Genomic DNA, 21,216 nt, shown 5'->3' on the forward strand with positions numbered 1-21,216 from the left:
AAACTATTATCCAAAGTAGGTGAATGGCTTGACTATTAAATTGCTGATTATCAAAAACTACTTATCAAAGACTACAAATATAATTTGTTACCAAAGAAAACTCACAATTAAATTATATCATACATACCTCCAAATTTGGCATTCACCATAACATACAAATGTTCTCGTGGATAGGCACTTAGGTCCCTGGACACAGCATGTAAACTAATGGTGGGGTATTCCAGAGAGAATCCTAATCCAGAGCCATCTAACCAAGACAGGCGGCTGAAAAACAGGTTTTCAGTAGATTATTTTAAGAAATTAAATTCTAAAATAACATCCCAAAGTTTATAAAGGTTAAGTTCAATTTGGACACTTTAATTCATGAGAATAAATTCAAGTTTATTGTTTAGAAATATTCTAAAATAAGAAAATATGGCAGCAGGATTGGATTTTCTAAAGACTAATCCTATTCTCTTTTCTTCTAACTATAAATTCAAATAGATTTAAAATGCAATTTTTCTAAGTCACATGTGTGTTTCTATGATTCTTAAGCATAATTGTGAATGTCTTCAGGCTTCCTCTTTGCTTTTTAAAAATCCTTCTCATCTGTCCCATCTAGTTAAATCTCAGCTTCTCCATGAGCCCTCCTTCCAACTACTCCAGTCTATAATAATCTCACCTTTTTCTATACCATATTTATGCTCAGTAATATACCACTTAGCACTTAATTATTTCGTAATGAAATTTATACATACTCTAATAAAATGTGAGCTACTTGACAATGGAATCTGTCCTATTCCTTTATTTAACATTCAAAACCCTATGCATTGTGCTCAACAGGTAAATATGCAATAAAAACTTGGTAATCACTCATTTCTCCCCTAATCCTACATTAAATGACATACACATAAAATGATTGAAATCACACTTACCACAAGTTAGAAAAAAATTACCACCTCGAAAGGCAGACTTTTATAAAGTCTTTTGTTCTGCAGCTTTAAGAGTAACCCAGGGAAGAGCAAGGTCTAATTATCCCTCAAATGTGGTCAAAGGCAAATATTTTACTGGTATAAAAACATATCACCAAAATCAGTATATTGAGTTTTGAGTGGGGCTAGTTCATTTTTTTTGGTAATACCTCACCCATCTGGAACTACAACACTTAACAACAAAAAACAGTAAGCAAAAGATCCTGAAGAAGCCACCAAAAAAAGAAAAAATGTTAATGCAATAAACATTTACAAATAATGTAATAGAGTAGTTGACTGGGACTGAAGGAGCCTTGGGAGAAGATAGGGAGTGATTGTTAATGGATACAGGATTTCTTTTGGGGATGATATAAATGTTCTAAAATTAATTGAGGTGATGGTTGTGAATATACTAAAAACCACTGAATTGTACACTTTAAATGGAAGGATTGTGTGGAATGTGAATTAGCTCAAAAAAGTAGTTATTTTTTTAAAAAGTTAATGCAATAACACCCCTGTACCATTCTACTTTTATACAATTCTAACAGGCCTGGCTGTCAAATTTTTTTAACGAAACAAAAGCAAAAAGTATAAAGGAACTGGGATTCCCTTGGGTGGGAACAATGCCAGTGTTCTCAGATCATTATCAGATCATTCACATTCATTGTAAGGGAAGGATGAACTGTTCTATCTCAGTCCCCATAGTGGTTTGAAGTTGCACGTACCCTGAAAAACATGTTCTTGGATTTAATCCATTCCTGTTTGTGTGGACCCATTGTTAAGTAGGAACTTTCAATGAGGCTAAGGTGTGACCCACCTCAATCTGAATGGGTTTTGATCCTTAGTGGAGTCCTTTATAAGGGAATGAATTTGAGACAGAGAGAAAAAAAGCCATGGAAGCAAGAGCTGAAATCAACAGAACCGATAAGAAAAGGGAAGGGAAAGACCAGCAGATGCCACCATGTCCCTTGCCATGTGACAGAGAAGCCCAGGATCACTGGTAGCTGGTCTCTAGGAATAAAGCATTGCCTTGATTTGGGCATTTCCTGAGGCTCAAACTGTAAGCTAATAAATTCCCACTGTTTAAGCCAACCCATTTTATGGTACCAGCCTAGGAAACTGAAACAATATCCCTGGAGGAAATCAATGTCCTAATAGCACAATACAAGTGTACATCACATGACTCTCAGTTTTCAAAAACATTATCAAAAGCAAAGGCAGACTCTTCTGTCCCTTCTATTTGAACCTACAATTTGTGCTGGAGTTGGTAGTTGTACGCCCAAGAGACGTGAATCTCTGGGCTGTCCATGTGCCAGCTGGGCCCTGAGCCTCAGTGGAGTTGCAACTCCAGTTCACTGGACTTACCCAAGACAATTACCAAGGAGGTGAGGAAGGACAACCACCAAACCAAGGAACCGAGACAGTCTACACCTGCAAACAGGAGAGTCCCATCCATCAGCTATATGGAATCAAAGCCTCCTCTCAAATTAGAGGTGGTGGGCATAACCATCCCAGAATCCTCTGAACTGGGAATAAAATATGGACTAGGCGGCAGACTTGGCGCAGTGGTTAGGGCGTCCGTCTACCACATGGGAGGTCCGCGGTTCAAACCCTGGGCCTCCTTGACCCATGTGGAGCTGGCCCATGCGCAGTGCTGATGTGTGCAAGGAGTGCCGTGCCACGCAGGGGTGTCCCCTGCGTAGGAGAGCCCCATGCACAAGGAGTGCGCCCCGTAAGGAGAGCCGCCCAGCGCAAAAGAAAGTGCAGCCTGCCCAGGAATGGCGCCACACACACGGAGACCTGACACAACAAGATGACGCAACAAAAAGAAACTCCCATGCCACCGACAACAACAGAAGCAGATAAAGAAAACATAGCAAATAGAGAACAGACAACCGGGGTGGGGGAGAAGGAGGGGAGAGAAATAAATAAATAAATCTTAAAAAAAAAAAAAAATATGGACTAGAACTGACTTACTGGTATTCCACTATAGAATTATCGTGATTCTAACAATGGAAGAAATTATACCATCGATGTGGAGACAGTGGCCACTGGAGGTGGTGAAGTCAGCAAGAGGGAAAAAGAGGTATAATTTGGGGGCATTTTCAGGACTTGGAATTGACCTAAATGACACTGCAATGATAGAAACAAGCCATTATATATCCTGCCATAATCTACAGAATGAAGTGGGAGAGAGTATAAACTACAATGTAAACTATAATCCATGCTGAGTAGCAATACTCTAAAATATGTTCATCAATTGCATTAAATGCACCATACTAATGAAAGAATTTGTTAATGTAGGGAAAAGTGGGAGGTGTGGGGAGCAGGGCATACGGGAATCCCTTATGTTTTTTAATGTAACATTTTATGTAATCTGTCTTTTAAAAATAAATTAAAAATATATTTTAAAAAGGCAAGGCAGAATTCATTTGTTGTAATGGCTATACAACTCTGTAAGTATACTACAATTTATTGAAGAGTACACTTAAAAAGCAAGCAAAAGCAAAAAAATATGAACTGTCTTTGGAAAGATTTCCATCCAAAATGTTTATTAAAAAAAGTAAAAAGAAAACTTGAGAGACTTAAAAGTGATAAACCTTAAGGAGATTACAGTGATATAAACTCTAGAAATGACTTTCCAGAATGACTCATTTTCATTAAGTCCAAAGAAACATGACTTTACTATTGTAATTACATTGTTGCTGGATATTTCCTTCCACTCCACTGCTTTCATCTTCATGTATAGATGAAAGTGTTTATATATCACAGATGTATGAAAAGCCCCTCACTAAAACTCTATTATTTTAAGCCAATAAACCGCCTTTTTCATACCTCAAAAAATGACTGGCATTATCACAATTCAGAAGGAACACATTCCAATTTCAGATGTACAAAATAATTACAAATATCCAGAAAGAGAAAACTTTTTTGAAAGAAAAAGTCAAGAAGTGGAAAAACTGAAATCTCAACAAAGAACCATCAGCCATCAAATCATGGCCTTTGTGTTACAAAGCACATAATTGTTCTATAGTTCCTTACTGCTGACAGAATACAGATGCTATCTCAGCACAGCATGTCCTACGAAGCTCTAATAATCCTGTACACAGAATTGGACAGGAGAGAAGAAAACTCCACACTTAAAAGCAACCCTTATTCTGATCAGTTGAGTTCTAAACCCTTATTCTGATCAGCTGAGTCCCTTATTCTGAACCCTTTTTCTGATCAGTTGAGGCCCTGCATAGGGGAGCCCCATGCACAAGGAGTGCATCCCCCAAGGAGAGCTGCCACGCATGAAAAAAGCGCAGCCTGCCCTGCAGTGGCGCCGCACACACGGAGAGCTGAGGCAGCAAGATGACACAAGAAAAAGAGACACAGTTTCCCAGTGCCTCCTGATAATACAGTCAGATGCAGAAGAACACAGAGCAAATGGACAGAGAGCAGACAATTGGGGGGAAGGGGAGATAAATAAAAATAGATCTTTAAAGAAAAAAAAAGAGGACAATGAACTGGCACGACAGGCAGCTGTGGTAGGCTAATGCAATAAGTGACAGAGGAGGAAAGGCATAATGAGAGACAACAAAAGCAGGGAACAGAGGTTCCTGGTGCCTCCTAAGGAACACGAGCAAGATAATGAGTTAATGCAACAGACAGATGTGGCAAGCTGACGCAACAAGAGACACAAAAGGAAAAACATAATGAGGGGAATAACAAAGCAGGGAAAGGAGGTGGCTCAAGTGATTAGGTGCCTCCCTCCCACATCGGAGGTCCCAGGTTCACTTCCTAGTGCCTCCTAAGGAAACAAGGAAAATGAACAGACACAGCAAGTGCAAACAACAAGGGAGTGGGGAGAAATAAATAAATAAAATGAATCTTATAAAAAAAAATTGAGGGTGTTGATCAAAGCATGCTTCAAATTTTTCTGTAACTTTTTAAAAAAATGAATTTGTCATATAGTTATAAATGGTCTTTATTACTGAATTAAATAACAAAATCTAGCACCAAGTCTAATAAGAACCAATCTTGCAAAGCAGTGACAAACATAAATATTATTTCAAGATATTTACAACTAATTTGATACAAAAATATTTGTGATTTCTATTGTTGACAGTCACAGATAGATATTGCTAATACTATTGCAATTTGCTAGTTACATTCAGAATTGAAAAGAAATGTTAAATTAGATTACAGGTTACTAAAAATGGTAAAAGTTTTTCCCATCCTAATTCATGGATCCTTTGAATTCATAGGTCCATAGCCCTGCAAGTGTAAAGAACCTCTGCTCTGAACTGTAAGTTCCATTAAAGCACATCTAACTTGTTCACCACTCCAGCAGTAAAACCACTAAAAACCATCAAATTCCAGATATATTTTGAAGATGCAACCAACAGGATTTTCTGCAGATTCATTATGTGGGTCTGAAAGAAACAGGTGAGTTAAGAACAACTCCAAGGTTTTTGATCTTAATGAATGGAAGGAAGACAGTGAAAACTGAAGGAAGAGCAAGTTTTAAAGAAGAAAACAGAAACTTGGTTTGGTAGGTAATGTTGACATGCCTATTAGATGTGGGTAGTTTGGATTAAAAAATCATATAGACAGCTGATTTTTTAGGAAACTACTGATATAAGCCAGCTTTAATGAGAACCTAACTGAGTCAATTTCATATAGAAACTGATTTTCAGAAAACTGTTGAATTTCAGCCAATTCTGATGAAAATTCTCATTTCAGAGCTAGTCTGGATGCAAATCACAGAAACATCACTTTTCAGAAAACTGCTCAAGAACCCAACAGATTTTGACAGTAAAGGATACTTGTATATAATATACCTGATAATTATCTAAGTACTATGGAAAAAATTAAGCAGGGTAAGGAAGATAAAAGATGACAGAACTAGGTCCCATCCCTAGCCCCCATAACTGCCACAACTTGCAGAACCTGCAAGTTTATTATTATTATTATTTTTTTGGAAAGGAAGAAGTAAAACTTTATTTGCAGTTGATGTGATCCTATACCTTGAAAGTCCTGAAAAGTCCAGCAAAGTTATTAGGCCTAATAAAGGGGTTCAGCAAAGTGTCAGGATACAAAATTAAGACACAAAATCAATAGTGTTTCTATAGACTACTAATGCGCAATCTGAGGACGAAGTCAGCAAAAGAAATTACATTTACAAAAGTGACTAAAAGGATTAAATATTTAGGAATAAACTTTTTTTTTCCTGCAAGTTCATTATTAACCTACCCCTTGTGGAAGGATGACCATCCATTTACTCAAAAGGAACCACATCCCATGACATAGAACAGCCCCCCATCCTGAGCCTCATGTCCAGATACAGTTCATTTCCTCACAAGAATAAACAAAAGAAGCCACATGACCCCACCAACCCCACCCGCACCCTTAGAATTCACTGTCCCCACCGCCCCTAGCTATGCCTATAGGCCCTCGGCCTTACCTCAGCCCAAACCCACTCCCACTAACTAAGCCTGTTCCCGCCTATAGATGTACTGTATGAATTCATGACTGCCTCTGCCAGTGGTGGGTTAAAGTTTCTATCTTTAGTACCCTTCCTGCTGGATTTTCTCAATAAATCCTTGCCTGTAATTGCTGGTCTCCGTGTCCCAATTGCCTCACTCCAACATCTAACATTTGGTGCTGAAACCCGGGGAAACCTGGGACCTGGAAAGAGGAGACCCCCCCACCCCTGCCTTGCAACCTGGGAAGCAGTGAGCAGCGGCAGCTCACTCAGGCTTACTCCCAGATCCTTGTTGGTAAGTTTCTTGCCTGATCTTGGAAAGCGGAAGCATTGGGCAGCTTGTCTAGACTTACTCCTTGATCCTGATCATGCAACTCTGGGTCATTTTCACCCTCTCCTGGAACTCCCCAGAGCGAACCCCAGAGACACCTGGGATTGCATTGAGACCGGCAGATTGGTGAGAGACCTACCCTTGCCACTGTTGTAACTCCATCCAACACTGGACTCCAATTACCAGCTGGATGAGTTAAGGGAATTCTCCTCTGGAGGATCCTGTTTCTCTCATTGTTCTAGACAACTCTGCAAATCCTAGCTAGGTCAGTGATCCTCTCCATTTTGGGGGACCATGGCAAGTGCCTGACCTGCATCCCCAGAAGCCCCTCAGGAATCAGAGACTTCTGATCCTGTGTGTGGACTTCCTGCTGATAAGGTACTCTGACTAACTCAGGGATGCCTGACTTGCTCAGTTAACCTTTGAGAGTCCCTGGCCTCATCCCAGCTTCTGAAAATGGGAAGTACTCTTTTGGCTCCTCCAAAAAACTATATCACTGGGCTGTCTCCTTCAGAACCTTAAAACCTTATATCCTGAAGGAGATATCAGACCCAAGAAACTTATCTATTACTCCACTACAATTTGGCCTCAATACAAATTGGAACATGAAAGTCAATGGTCAGAACATGGTACCTTTGACATACAGATCCTTAGAGATCTGGAAAACTTCATGCAATGCACGATGGCAAGTGACTAGCGGTCCCTTAAGTTCAGACTTTCCTATTTCTCCAAAATCGTCCTTCCCTGTGTCAGTCAGGTTCCTTTTACAAAATCCTATTGCTCTATAGAAACCTTCTCATAAGACACCCCCACCTAAAGACGCTTTTGATTTTGATCCATCTGAAAACACTCCCCCTCCTCCATATAATCCGTCAGAATTCCCTTTCGAGCCTCCAACCTCATCCAACTCAGGCTCTCCATCTCCGGCCCCTTCCTCTGCTTCTACCTCCTTTTCTCCCCCTCATATTCGTTCCCACAGAACACCTCCCATCCCCCACAAAATGAGCCACTCTCAGCCCCCCTATTTCCCCTTAGGGAAGTAGCAGGAGCTGAAGGAAACATCTGATATGTTCCTTTCTCACTCTCAGATCTTAGTCAGATAGAAGAGTGATTAGGCTCCTCAGAAAATCCTGCTATATACATTAAAGAATTCCAACACCTCACTCGCTCCTATGATCTCACATATGTCTATGTCATATTAATTTCTACTATGACCCCCGAGGAAAAAAGCCATATTTGAGCTGCAGCCACTGTCTTTGCTGATTCCCTACACACACAGGACCCTGCCCGACATGCCCCTGGCACTGATGCAGTTCCCACAGCCTTCCCTCCATGGGACTATCAGGCACACTCTAGAGATTTAGAACGTACGGAACACTTACTAACCTGCATAATAGAATGCATGAAAAAGACAGCTCTCAAAGCAGTAAATTATGACAAAATCAAAGGAATTTCCCAAAAATCAGATGAAAATCCCACAGCCTCCATGAATAGATGAACTGAATCACTCCTCAAATATACTATTTAGACCTGAATTCTGAATCCAGACTATTCTTACATACCCACTTTATCACTCAGGCACACCCAGATATCAGGGGAAAAAAACTGCAGAAATTAAAGGAGGGCCCTCAAACCCCTCGGAAAGACCTAATTAAAGCAGCCTTCAAGGTCTTTAATAATAGAGAGGAAGAAGCCAAATTTAAAAAAAACACAAAGGAGATCAAGCTAAAGCCTCCCTGCTTGCTGCTGCCCTCAGAGTCGATTTCCAAAAACCCCATCCTTCTTCCCTGCGGCCACCACCCAGACCCTGCTTTAAATGTGGGAAGGACAGACACTGGGCACGCGCATGCCCTAATCCAAGACCACTATTGGGGCCTTGTCCCGTGTGTCGACCTTAAGGCCATTGGAAGTCAGATTGTCCTGAAAACCCAGTTTCCAGGAAAATCCCTCCAACACGCTTTAACGGCCTAGAACCAAAATCAGGAAGAAGGCAAAGCATGAGAGCCAGAATGGAAAGACCTTCTTGACCTACTCAAAATAACAGCAGAAGAATGAAAGGTCCCGGTTATCATCAAGGTTGGAGGTAAGCTGTTCTCCTTTTTAATTGACACAGAGGCCACATATTCGGTCCTTTCAGAACACTCAGGACCTTTAACACCTTCCTCAGGCTCTATTGTCGGGGCTGACGGTATTCCTTCCTCTCCCTTTATTACACACCCCCTTCCTTGCACTATAGAAAATCACACATTCTCACACCAATTCCTAGTTATACCATCATGCCCCTCCCCACTCTTAGGATGAGACATTCTGTCCAAACTGCACTCCTCTATCTCCTTTTCATTACCCTCCCCCTCCCCTCAAGCTAGCTTCCTTCTCCTTTTGTCCCCAGCCCCAGCCTTAACTCCTACTTCCCCTCCTATTGACATCCCTCCTGTCTTACAACAGGAATTAAATCCCCAAGTCTGGAACACTGACTCTCCCTCAATAGCCTCCCACCTCTCCCCTGTAAGACTCACCCTAAAAGACAGTTCTTCTTTCACCAACATTCCCCAATATCCTCTCTCCTTCAGTGCCAAGCACGGACTTACTCACCGTTGACAAACCTTGTGCCACAGGGCTGTTACACCCCACCAACTTTCCATTCAATACACCTATCCTAGCTGTTAAAAAACCTAACAATGACAGTTATCATCTAGTATAAGACCTGAGAGCTATCAGCCAGGCAACCCAGCCTATAGTCCTCTTAGTTCCCAACCCCTATAGCCTCTTATCATATATTCCTCCCCAAACCACATTTTACATAGTAATAGACCTCAAAGATGCCTTTTTCACCATCTCCCTAGATGAAGATTCTCAAAACATCTTTGCTTTTACATGGCCAGAGCCAGATGAACCCCTAAACCCTACACAATTAATTTGGACTGTTCTTCCTCAGAGCTAGAGATAGCCCCCATATATTTGGGCAAGCACTACATCAAGACCTCGACTCTAAACCTCCCCTCCAGTACTCTTCTCCAACACGTAGATGACCTTCTATCTGCAGCCCCTCCTTACCCATTTCTATCTCTAATACTGTTACCTTACTCAATTTCCTTGGAGAAAAAGTTATCGAGTATTTCCCAATAAAGGACAGTTTTTCAAAACAAAAGCTACTTACCTAGGACTCTTACTGTTCCCCACTCATAAATATATTAAAACAGAACAAATTCAATTCATCCAAAATTATACTCTACCTCAAACTAAAACTGACCTCTTATCTTTTTTTGGTTTTGTTAACTTCTTTAGACTCCGGGTTCCTAATTTTGGACCTATATCCAAACCCCTTTACCAAGCTGCCTCTGGAAACCCTCATGAACTTCTAGAAAACATTCAAGCCCTCTCCAGTCCTTTTAACCAACTCGAACAAGCTCTGTTAATGGCTCCTGTCTTAGCCTTCTCAATCCCTCCACATCCTTTTCTCTTTACCTAGATACCCAACAGGGCTATGCAGTAGGACTCCTAACACAACTACAAGGACCAGATGAACACATCATCACTTACTTCTCAAAACAGACTCTTCCACTCTGGGTTGGCCTGCTTGTCTTAAAATCCTTGCCACTGCAACCCTCCTCACACAGGAAAGCTTTAAATTAACTCCTAGCTTGCACCTTAATGTTTTTTCCTCTCATTCCCTTTCTCCCCTTCTCACACACCGGGCTATAGACTCCATCTCGTCTACTCAATTACAAACTCTCCATGCTACTCTATTACAAAATCCCAGCATCTTCCTACACCGATGTTCATCTCTTAACCCTGCCACTCTACTTCTGACCAAAGCCTCCCCTTCAGACTCCCACAACTGCCTCTAGGTTCTGTATCTTTTCCTGCAACCACTACCTAATATCTCTGACAACCCACTCCCCAACCCAGACCATACTTGATTCATAGACGGTAGTTCCACAAAAGCTAATGACACCGCTCACGCAGGATGTGCTACAGTCACTCTGACCGAGGGGATTGAATCTGGCCCACTTCCCCCAGGAACTACCTCTCAAGAAGTCGAACTTAGAGCCCTCACTAAAGCCCTGATTAGAGGCTATGGTCAAACTCTCAACATTTATAGAGTTTCCAAATATTCTTACCACATTATACATTCACACACCCCTATCTGGAAAGAAAGAGGCTTTCTGACTTCTAATGGTTCCTCAATTGTAAATAAAAACTTTATCTCACAACTCCTTCAGGCTGCTTCACTTCCCACATGCGCAGCCATCCTTCACTGCAAAGGGCATCAAAAATCACAAATCCCAAAAGTCAGAGGAAACCACAAAACTGACACTGAAGCAAAAACTCAAGCAATAAACACCCATCACCACACCCAGTCACTACCCCTATACTTTTAACCTTTCCTTTTCCAGCTTCCCTCTTTTCTCCTGATGAAGCCTCTGAATATTCACAAAAAGGGGCAGTTCAAATAGAAGGTTTGTTTGTTAAAGATGGCAAAATCTTATTACCCGAATCTGAAGCACATAACATCCTCACAACTGCATAACCAATATGTTGGAAGTAAACCACTTTCCAGTCTCTTATCCAACTTCCTAACTTACATTCACCTCTCAAAAACACTAAGAGAAATTACCAAAAATTGTATAATTTGTCAACAAACCAACATACAAGGAATCCACCACCCCTTACCCTTTAAAACACACCAATACAGAGGATGGGCCCCAGGACAAGATTGGTGAATAGACTTCACTCACATGCCCCCAGTAAAAAAGGTTAAATATCTCCCAGTGTTAGTAGACACCTTCTCAGGGTGGGTTGAAGCTTTTCCTACAATATCAGAATGTGCTGATGCTGTTGCTCAAACATTATTAAATGGAATCATCCCAAGATTTGGACTCTCCACTTCATTATAGTCAGATAATGGACCTTTTTTTGTTTCCCAAATCACACAAGGGATCACCACAAGTTTAGTAATACATTGGAAACTGCATATTCCTTACAGACCAGTCATCAAGAAAAGTGGAGAGAATGAACAGGCTAATCAAACAACATCTAACTAAATTAACCATGCATGTACAAATCCCTTGGACCAAGTTACTACCCTTAGCCCTATTAGAAATCCACACAGTGCCCCCAAAAAACACATTTTCTGAGCTCTTTCAAAATAATGTATGGACAGCCTTTTCTACTTTCAAATGTTCCCCCTCTACATCTTATTTTGACCAAGCTATCATTGAACTCAAACAAACACGCTCCTTCCTGCATCAACTAGCAGATTCTACTCTCCCAACACCAGAAAACCCAGACCCACTTTACCTATAAGTCCTGGTGACTGGGTATATATCAAAACACTACATCCCAAACCTCTAACTCCAGTGTGGGTGGGCCCCTTTCTTGTCCTTTTAACACCACCAACTGCAACAAAACTTTTAACCATCGCTCTTGGTACACTTTTTCAGGTTGAAACCAGCACCACACACTGCCAGATTCTTCCGCCCTCAGCCCTGATGTCGCAAACCAGATGGACTAACTGAACTCTTCAGATAAGTATTTCTGTGAACCCTCAGATGACCCGTGAGTAAAAATCCTTAAAGAACCCAAAACTCATGTCACACAACACTGAAACCTTCTGTAGAATTTTGTTAGAACATCTTACTCACTTAGATACTGCAAAGATTGTTACCGTTGACCAATATTTAGAACATTATCTGGGATCTCTGGCTGCAGGGAGATTTGTTTGACTTTGAACCTGAACAAATCTTGCTCTTCTCTTTTGTCACTACTACCCTCCTTTTCTCTCAATCACGAATCTTTTATACTTCTTCATACACTGCCTCACCAACTTACAAACCACTCCATACCATCCCCTAACATATACTATCCAATCTATAGCTTTAGTCTCTATCCACTCCAATTGCTGGATTTGTCCTGAACACACTCATGCTGAAACCATCTCTCTATTAGCCTTCCCTCTTAGCCCTGAAACTCTAGTACATGTCCTCCCTCAATCCACTGGTTTCCAAGGCCACTGGGTTACTACTCCCCCTCCATCTTTACCTGAATATGAAGATATCCTCATTCTCTGACAGGCATTAAACTATTCACAAAAGGATGACAATTCACATTCTACTGGAATAATCACTACCCTCATGGATAAGCCTTTCTTATGCTTTAAACACATCTCATCCCAACCCTATGCAACTAACTTGGGACACATCTCACTTTTGTAATCACATTATAATTTTAAATACAACCTCCTTAACTTGGCAAACTTACTCAAAGGTCACTAGAAAACAACTCAGTTCTCACTAATATGGAATGACAGCGGTATTGATCAAACAATACTACCTAAGTTTAGCAAAAAAAACTATAGAGAAGATGCCTTGTGTTTCAATAGCTCATACCAAAAGAAACAACGATTTGAAACTGGCATTCAATCTGGACACCTATATAACTATGTCTGGTCAAAAGCTAAAAAGAATCCAAAAAACCTCTTTATCTTTCTATTCAGAAACCTTTTATGCCAAACCAATCTCACAACCCATCCAAATCGTACTATTCTCCACTGTGTATCAATGTGGTATATGGTGGTACTCAAAAGTTCCAAGTTCCTAGTCGTTCCAATGCTTACTTTATCCCTTCTGGTCCCTCCACTGTTTTAACCCTGGTAGGAATAGAATTTTATTTTCTTTGTGGTAACTCAGCATACTTAGTTTTGCCAGTAGTCTGGACAGGAACCTGTACCATTGTATCTATAATCCCTAATGCTACAATCCTACAAGACATAGCCACCTGTGGCTTAATCCGTAATTTTGGCTCCTTCTTTGAAACCTCACTTTCCCCAAAACACAAATGCAGAAAAAAAAAACACTTTTTGGGTGATCCAGAGTTTAGTTACCACGCCCACGATAACCCAATCCTAAAAAATCCGGAATAGAGGAAACTATCTTCCAGAGCCTTTTCTGGTTTGCTGGAATTCCTCTCCTAGAACGAGCTATTTTAAACATCTCCTTACAACTACAGCTATCCTGGATTGCCACAGTTCAAGCTGTCAATAATCAACAAATGGAAATCAACAGCCTAGCCTCAGGAGTCATTCAAAATAAAAAAGCCCTTGACATTCTTACTGCTGAGGCTGGAGGCACATGTCCTATTATTAATGAAACCTGTTGCTTCTACATAACTAAAACTGGACAAGTAGAAGAAAACCTAAAAGTCCTAAAAGAAAACACTGAAATTTCAGAGAGTAAGAGATGAGAATTATGGAAGCCAATCCTGGCTTTCCTCTTTTCTCTCATATTTTTCGTCACCTTTAAAAGTTATACTAATACCCCTAATAACCCCAATAATTATTGTTCTCCTTCATTCACAGCCCTTGTCTCCTATAGCTCCTCTCCTGATTCATCCACCAAGTTGTTCAAACAACCACCCAAGAATTTGTAAATGGGGCCTTCCTCTTATGAGATCAGCAATCGATAACCACCTCAGAACCAAAACCCCACCAGCTGGGCCGCACAAGGAAACGCTCTTCGCCCCGTGACAGCAAGGAGCCAGAATGAGTCGAAGTCCCCTTTCCCCCACCCTTCACGTGCGAGAGCCTGGCCGTCTACTCTCAGGCTTTATTTTTTATTATTATAATCAAAATCCTGGAATGACAGGACTAGGCCCCATCCCTAGCCCCCATAACAGCCACAACTTGCAGAACCTGCAAGTTTATTATTAACCTACTCCATTGTGGAAGGGTGGCCAGGCGTTTACTCAGAAGACACCACATCCCGTGACAGAAACAGCCCCCCATCCTGAGCCTACATGTCCAGATACAGTTCGTTTCCTCACAAGAATAAACAAAGAAGCCACATGACCCCACCAACCTCACCCGCACCCCTAGAATTCACTGTCCCTAGCCCACTGTCCCCTAGCCATCCTTATAGTCCTTCCAGCCTTACCTCAGCTCAGCCCAAACCCACTTCCACTAACTAAGCATGTTCCCGCCTACAGATGTACTGTATAAATTCATGACTGCCTCTGCCAGTTGTAGGCTAAAGTTTCTATCTTCAGTCCCCTTCCTGTTGGTTTTTCTCAGTAAATCCTTGCCTGCAATCACTGGTCTCCACATCCCAATTGTCTTGCTCCAACATCTAACAAAAGATTCTAGAGGTGGGATAGAGAGAAGAGTACAGCTAATTTATATATGGTGATTAAATTCACTGATAGGTGACTTTTGAGCAAAGACCTGAAAAAAGTATAGAAGCAAATTATATAAACACTTAGGGAGATTTTCCAGACAGAAAGATTAAGTGCAAAGGCACCAAAATGGGAGCATTCTTGGTGAGAACATGCATGGCAACTTCAAGGGATAGCAAAGAAGCCAGTGTTTCTGGAACACAGCAAATGAAGGGGAAAGTAGTAGATGAGGTCAGAGAGGTCGAGAAAGTCAGATCATGTAGGGCCCTGTAGGCCATTGTGAGGTCTTTGGCTTTAAGTGAGGACTGAAACTTGGGGCACTCTAACAGAGGTAGGAAGATGTGGAAGAAACCAGCAAAAAAGATGGAGAAGGAGCTGCCAAGAAGGTAAGAGAATTTAAAACCTCTACAGTCTAAATGAAGGGCCATGATCATAAGGGGAAGGGATAGAAGATGGGGTATAGAGGGAGAGAAGCTTGACAAGTATAGAAATCCCCAGGAACATGGACAATGAAATTAGAAGTTTGAAAGAGTCAAAAGGATGCATAGCAGGAGGGAGGGCTAATTTGGGTTTGAAAGCACAGAAGGGACAAAACCCAAGCCTCTGAAAAGATCATCACCAAAGAAAAAATAATATATGTAGTTTGCTATTTAATTGCCACCTTGTATATATTCAAAAGGAATGGGGAAGTGGTATCTGGCAGTTATAACCATTTTTATGATAAAAATATGACCAAGCAGTAACAAAGGTGGACTAATTCACCAGGATTTCCATTTCTCTCTTTAAAGGAGTATGAAGTGATGGAAGAGACGGGACTAAACCTGTTTACACAAATATGATTTCAGGAGGTCCTTAAAATAAGAGTGTGTGAGTGTACACGTGTGTAGTTCTGAGCTCACCTGGCAGATGTCTACCTGAGGATCTAACTGCACGTTGCAAACAAGGTCAACCAATAACCCTGAATTTGCTTTGAACCTGAAGGTCTCTGAGGCTTTCTCCTATTGGTTGGCATTTCCCTATTTCTCCCTGCAATACTCACTCTCCTTTGTCTCCAGCTCATCTATCCTTGTAGGTAATCCTTAAACCTTTTGCGGTCACCGACTCCTTAAGAATCTGATACAAAGGATCAGGGAAAAAATGCACATGCACAAATTCTACACAGAACTTAAGAGGTTCACAGGCCCCTTGAAGTCCTGACATTTAGCTCAAATTCAGAAACCTTGTTCTACACTCTGCCCTCTCCCTACTAGCATTTCCCGACACTGAACTCCCTCAATCCCCAGTATTATCCATACCTCTCATGTAATTATTAATCATGAACTGCCTAGTTATATCCCAAATGCTCAACTGTATTTTTTTAACTGAACATACTAAGTTGCTTTTTATTAATCCAGAATAGCATGCTACAGATACTGTACAGCATGAACATTTATTCAGTACAAAATGGCTTCCAAACCATTAAAAATGAAACCTGAAAAAGAGCATAAAATGGAACAGTAACATCACAACTGTTAGGCAACATTCAAAGTAGTCAAAAAAAAAAAAAAAGGTATAATTAGTATCTTAATAAACCAGAGAAAAATCGGAGATGGTTTTACAATTGCTTCTTGTCACCTACAATGGCAGTTTTATACAGCATTTTGCAACTTCAACATGCCTACTTTTTTTTTAAGTTAGTCACCTCCTTGTATATGATAAATGCACATAAAGCAGCTAGTTTTTTCTTTAAGACTAATCTAATATACAGAATTTTAGCCCTTAAGGGTTTATTCTTTACATCTTCTTTAAGATGTTTTCTGGACACTGTGCCACCAAACACATCTTGATATAGGTGACATTAAAACTACACAAAGAGAAGATGTGGCTCAAGCGGCTGAGTGCCTGTTTCCCACATGGGAGGTCCCAGGTTCGGTTCAGGTGCCTCCTAAAGCAAACAAACAAAAAAGCAAACAAACGAAAAATCCAACTCAGAGAAGCTGATGTGGCTCAGCGATTGAAGCCGGCTTCCCACCTAGGAGATGCCAGATTCAACCCCCGGCCCCAGAACCTTAAAAAAAAAAATACTGCTTACAAACTGTCCTCAAGTAGATAATAAACTCCTGGGGGTCAGGGGTCTAACCTGACACAATTTGGGGGTCATCTGTCTTAAGGCGAGGCAAGACCCAAAATAAACATTTAAGATTTAAAATAATGGCTATCTGACTGTGAAAGCACAAAGTGTGCCAGGTGGCCAATGAAAGAAGCCATCTCTTCTGGGACCCAGAAACGGGAATCAGGTCCCTTTAGTATATGACCCCGGCCCGCGTGGGGTTGGAAGTGTTCCGTTTCCCACACACATCTAAAAGAAAACCTCAACACCTTAACCAGACATTCAAAATTCTGCACAATCCGCTCTGTACATACACATTCTGCGTAGGGCCACCTCTCCCGCACCCGTTCATCGGAAAGGGCAGACACATCACTGACTAACTCAGGGCCTGAAAACGCTTAAAGGAGACCATGAGTAAGGGCAAAGCCCGCGCCAGAGCTGCGGTAAACAAGCAGGTAAAAATACAAGGAGGGGAAATTCCGTCTGAAGGAGAGGGACAGGAAGGCTCCGGAGGAGGAGACACTAGAGTTAAGTCTTCCCTCAGCAGAAGCATTCAGAAACGATGCGGAGCAAGCGCTGCACCCCCCAGCACCTCCCAGCAGCCACCGAGGTCGCGGTGTCACCCCGGCTTCTCCGCGCGGCTCGCTGGAGGCTGGATGAAGGCGCGCATGGGCCAGCGCTCGGGAAGAGGGAGCCCACCTCTCGGCGATGTACAGCGTGCCGGTACCGAGGCCCTTCCCGTCCAGCACAGCTTCGGTATCTGGCAGCTGCTGCCGCAGCCCCTCAGCCGGGTCGGGCGGCGGAACACTTTTGAGGAAACTCATTGCAGCAGAGAACACTTAAGACACAGGCCTGGAGGGAAGGAAGGCCACAACAAACCCCGCTCGCCGCGCCCTGGCCCGGAAGCAGCGGCAGTCACCCCGGAAGAACAACTCAGGGTGAACGGGAATTTCAGCGCCGGGGACCATAGAGACAAGACGTTCTAGGAAAACTTCTCCTTGGTTTGCAGAGACCGTGACAAATGTGGCACCTGACACTCTCTCTTACTCTCGCCGTTTCTGAGGCTCTAGGGTTGGGATAACATTGCTTTCTTGGTGACATCTTATTTTAAGGTCCTTACTGCAATGCTGTGAGAGAGGAAGCAGAGGAATATTATTATTCCTTTTTTCTGCAAAAGAAGAAACTAAGACCTGAGACATGGAGCCCCTGGTGAGGACACATAGGGAGCAGAGACCACACGCATTAGAGGCCAGAAGCCTCCTAACGATTCAGGGCTCTTCTCACTTGGTCTTATCTCACGCGGGACTCTTCACATCTCAGCTTTACACAGCCCTGCTCCAGTCTAGGAAGGTCCTGACAACCCTAGTGAAGAGCGACGTACCCCCACGTCAAGGCGGGCCAGCCAGCTCAGAGAGGAGGTAATTGACTCAGGGTGAAGAACTGTCTGTGTCAGTAAGGAGATGGGCCGCTGAAGGCAAAAGAATTAAGTCATCAAATTTGGAATTCTTGATTTATTTCTTCCTTAGGCGCTAAAGAGTAATAGAATTAAGAGCAATGAAAACTTTAAAAATAATAGTAATTGTAGCTAAAGTTAACGAAGTATTAGGTGTTAGGCAGAGTTCTAGGCACTTTACCTGTATTATTGGCTCATTTACTGTTTTAAAATTTTTTTTTTTACTTTGAAATAATTTCAGTCTTACGTAATACAGGGACTTGTATTATACAAACATAATATAAACCCCATACAGAGAACTCCAATATACTCCCCCCCAGCCCCACCCCCACCTCAACCCCCACCCTCACCCCCACCTCCAGATATCCAGACCTGCCGGTTGCAACATTTTGCCATCCAGTGAGATTAATCACATTCACAATGTTGCACTACCCTCACCACCATGCATTACTCTAAATTTCTCTTAATTCCTTCACCTCAAAATGATATCCTATATTCATTTTGCCTTAACTCCCCATTGCCCCTGCCCCAACACCTGGGTATCCTATAGTCTACTTGCTATCTTTATGAGTTTGCATATTCCCTGTTTTCTTTGTGGTTACCACAGTGCTTAGAATCCTAAATCTCTAACAATCTCATTTGCTTTGATACCAACTTAACTTCAATAGCTACATAGAATATGTTCCTATACTCCTCCGACCTCCACCTTTATGTGTAGTTCTTATCACCCTGGCCCCTAGTAACCTATATTCTATTTTCTGACTCTATGAATTCACATATTCTAATTACTTTATGGAACTGAGATAGTACAATATTCATCTTTTTATGTCTGGCTTATTTCACTCCACATGATGTCTTCAAGGTTCATCCATGTTGTAGCATGCATCAGAACTTTAGTTCTTTTTTTGACTGAATAATATTCCATTTTATGTATATACCACACGTTGTTTATCTGTTCATTGGTTGATAGGCACTTGAGTTGCTTTCACCTTTTGGCAATTATGAATAGTGTCACTATGAATACTGATTTACAAATATGTTTGAGATTCTGCTTTCAATTCTTAGGGGTATATGCCTAGTAGTGGGATTGCTGGGTCATGTGTATACCCATACTTAACTTTCTGAGGAACCACCAAACTCTTCCTCAGCAGTTGCGTCATTTTATATTCTCACCAACAATGTACAAGAGTTCCTTTTTTTCCCACATCCTCTCCAACATGTCATTTTCCTTTGTTTCTAATAGCGGTTCTTGTGGGTTGTTAGTTTTTTTGTTGTTGAGTCATAGTGGTTCTTTATGTATTCTGGATATTAAACCCTCATCAGATATATGGTTTCCAAATATTTTCTCCCATTCTGTTGTCTTTTCACTCTCTTGATAATATCCTTAGATATGCAAGGTATTTAATTTTGATAAAGTCCAATTTATTTTTCCTTTTGTTGCTTGTGCTTTTGCTATAAAGTCTAAGAATCCATTGCCTAATACAAGGTCCTGAATATATTTTCCTCTTTTTTTTCTAGTGTTTTATAGTTTTAGTTCTTATATTTAGGTCTTTGATCTGCTTTGAATTAATTTTTATATATGGCATGAAGTAGGAGTCCACTTTCATTATTTTGCATGTGGATATCCATCTTTACCAGCACCATTTGTTAGAGATTATTGTTTCCACATTGAGTGGACTTGGCTCCCTTGCCGAAAATAAATTGGCTACATGGATCATGGATGAACCTTGAAAACATCATGTTCAGTAAAATAAACCAGACACAAATATTGTATAATTTCACTTACATGAAATACCTAGAAGAAGCAAATTTCATAGAGACAAATAATAGATTGTAGGATATTAGGGGCTGGGGGAGGGTAGATGTAAGGGGAAGAAGGAATTATTGCTTACTGGGTGTAGCAGTTTGACATAGTTATGAATTCCAAAAATAGATATTGGATTATGTTTGTAAACTGGTCTGAACCAGGGTGTGATTAAGTTATGATTAGGGGAAAGCGGATTTGGCCCAATGGATAGGGCATTCACCTACCACATGGGAGGTCCAAGGTTCAAACCCAGGGCCTCCTGACCCATGTAATGAATTGGCCCACGTGCCGTGCTGATGTGCTCAAGGAGTGCCATGCCATACAGGGGTGTCCCCCCTGTAGGGGAGCCCCACGTGCAGGGAGTGTGTCCCGTAAGGACAGTCCCCCCAGTGCGAAAAAAGTGCAGCCGGCCCAGGAATGGCACCACATACATGGAGAGCTGATCATGCAAGATGACACAACAAAACGAGACACAGATTCTGGGTGCCACTGACAAGAATACAAGTGGACACAGAAGAACACACACACAGCAAATGGACAGAGAGAGCAGACAACTTGGGGGGGCGTGTGGTTAGAGAAGGGTAGAGGAAAAAAAAAGTTATGATTAGGGCTTTGATTGGGCCATGTCATTAGGGCGTTGAGTCCCCAACCTTTGGTGGGTGAGGACTCACAGATAAAAGGCATGGCAAAGGACAGAGTTGGGGGGTTTTGATGTTTAAGTTTTTTTGTTGTTGTTGTTTTTAATTTATTTCTCTCCCCCCCACCCCCAACCCGTTGTCTGCTCTCTGTGTCCATTCGCAGTGCGTTCTTCTGTGTCCACTTGCATTCTTATCAGCAGCACTGGGAATCTGTGTCTCTTTTTGTTGCATCATCTTGCTGCGTCAGCTCTCCATGTAAGCAGTGCCACTCCTGGGGGCACAGGGCAGCTCTCCTTGCACGTGGGGCTC

At 41.7% G+C, this 21,216-nt stretch overlaps 1 protein-coding gene across 4 annotated transcripts in view; it reads right to left on the reverse strand.

Annotated features, from left to right (window-relative positions):
- Positions 1-17,837, reverse strand: part of CLNS1A (chloride nucleotide-sensitive channel 1A) — a 39,233-nt gene extending 21,396 nt beyond the window's left edge. For all 4 annotated transcript variants that reach the window (XR_011649992.1, XR_011649991.1, XM_004466271.4 and 1 more), the window contains exons 1-2: positions 17,709-17,837; positions 128-264 (exon numbers count right to left, since the gene is read on the reverse strand). Coding sequence is in view for 2 of the 4 variants with exons in the window: in XM_004466271.4 (XP_004466328.1) it covers positions 128-264; positions 17,709-17,833 (262 nt within the window). In the remaining 2 variants the exon portion in view is untranslated. The remainder of the gene's footprint in view (positions 1-127; positions 265-17,708) is intronic.
- Positions 17,838-21,216: the final 3,379 nt, after the last annotated feature.

Source organism: Dasypus novemcinctus, chromosome 10 (genome assembly GCF_030445035.2).
Source record: "Dasypus novemcinctus isolate mDasNov1 chromosome 10, mDasNov1.1.hap2, whole genome shotgun sequence".
Classification (NCBI taxonomy): domain Eukaryota; kingdom Metazoa; phylum Chordata; class Mammalia; order Cingulata; family Dasypodidae; genus Dasypus; species Dasypus novemcinctus.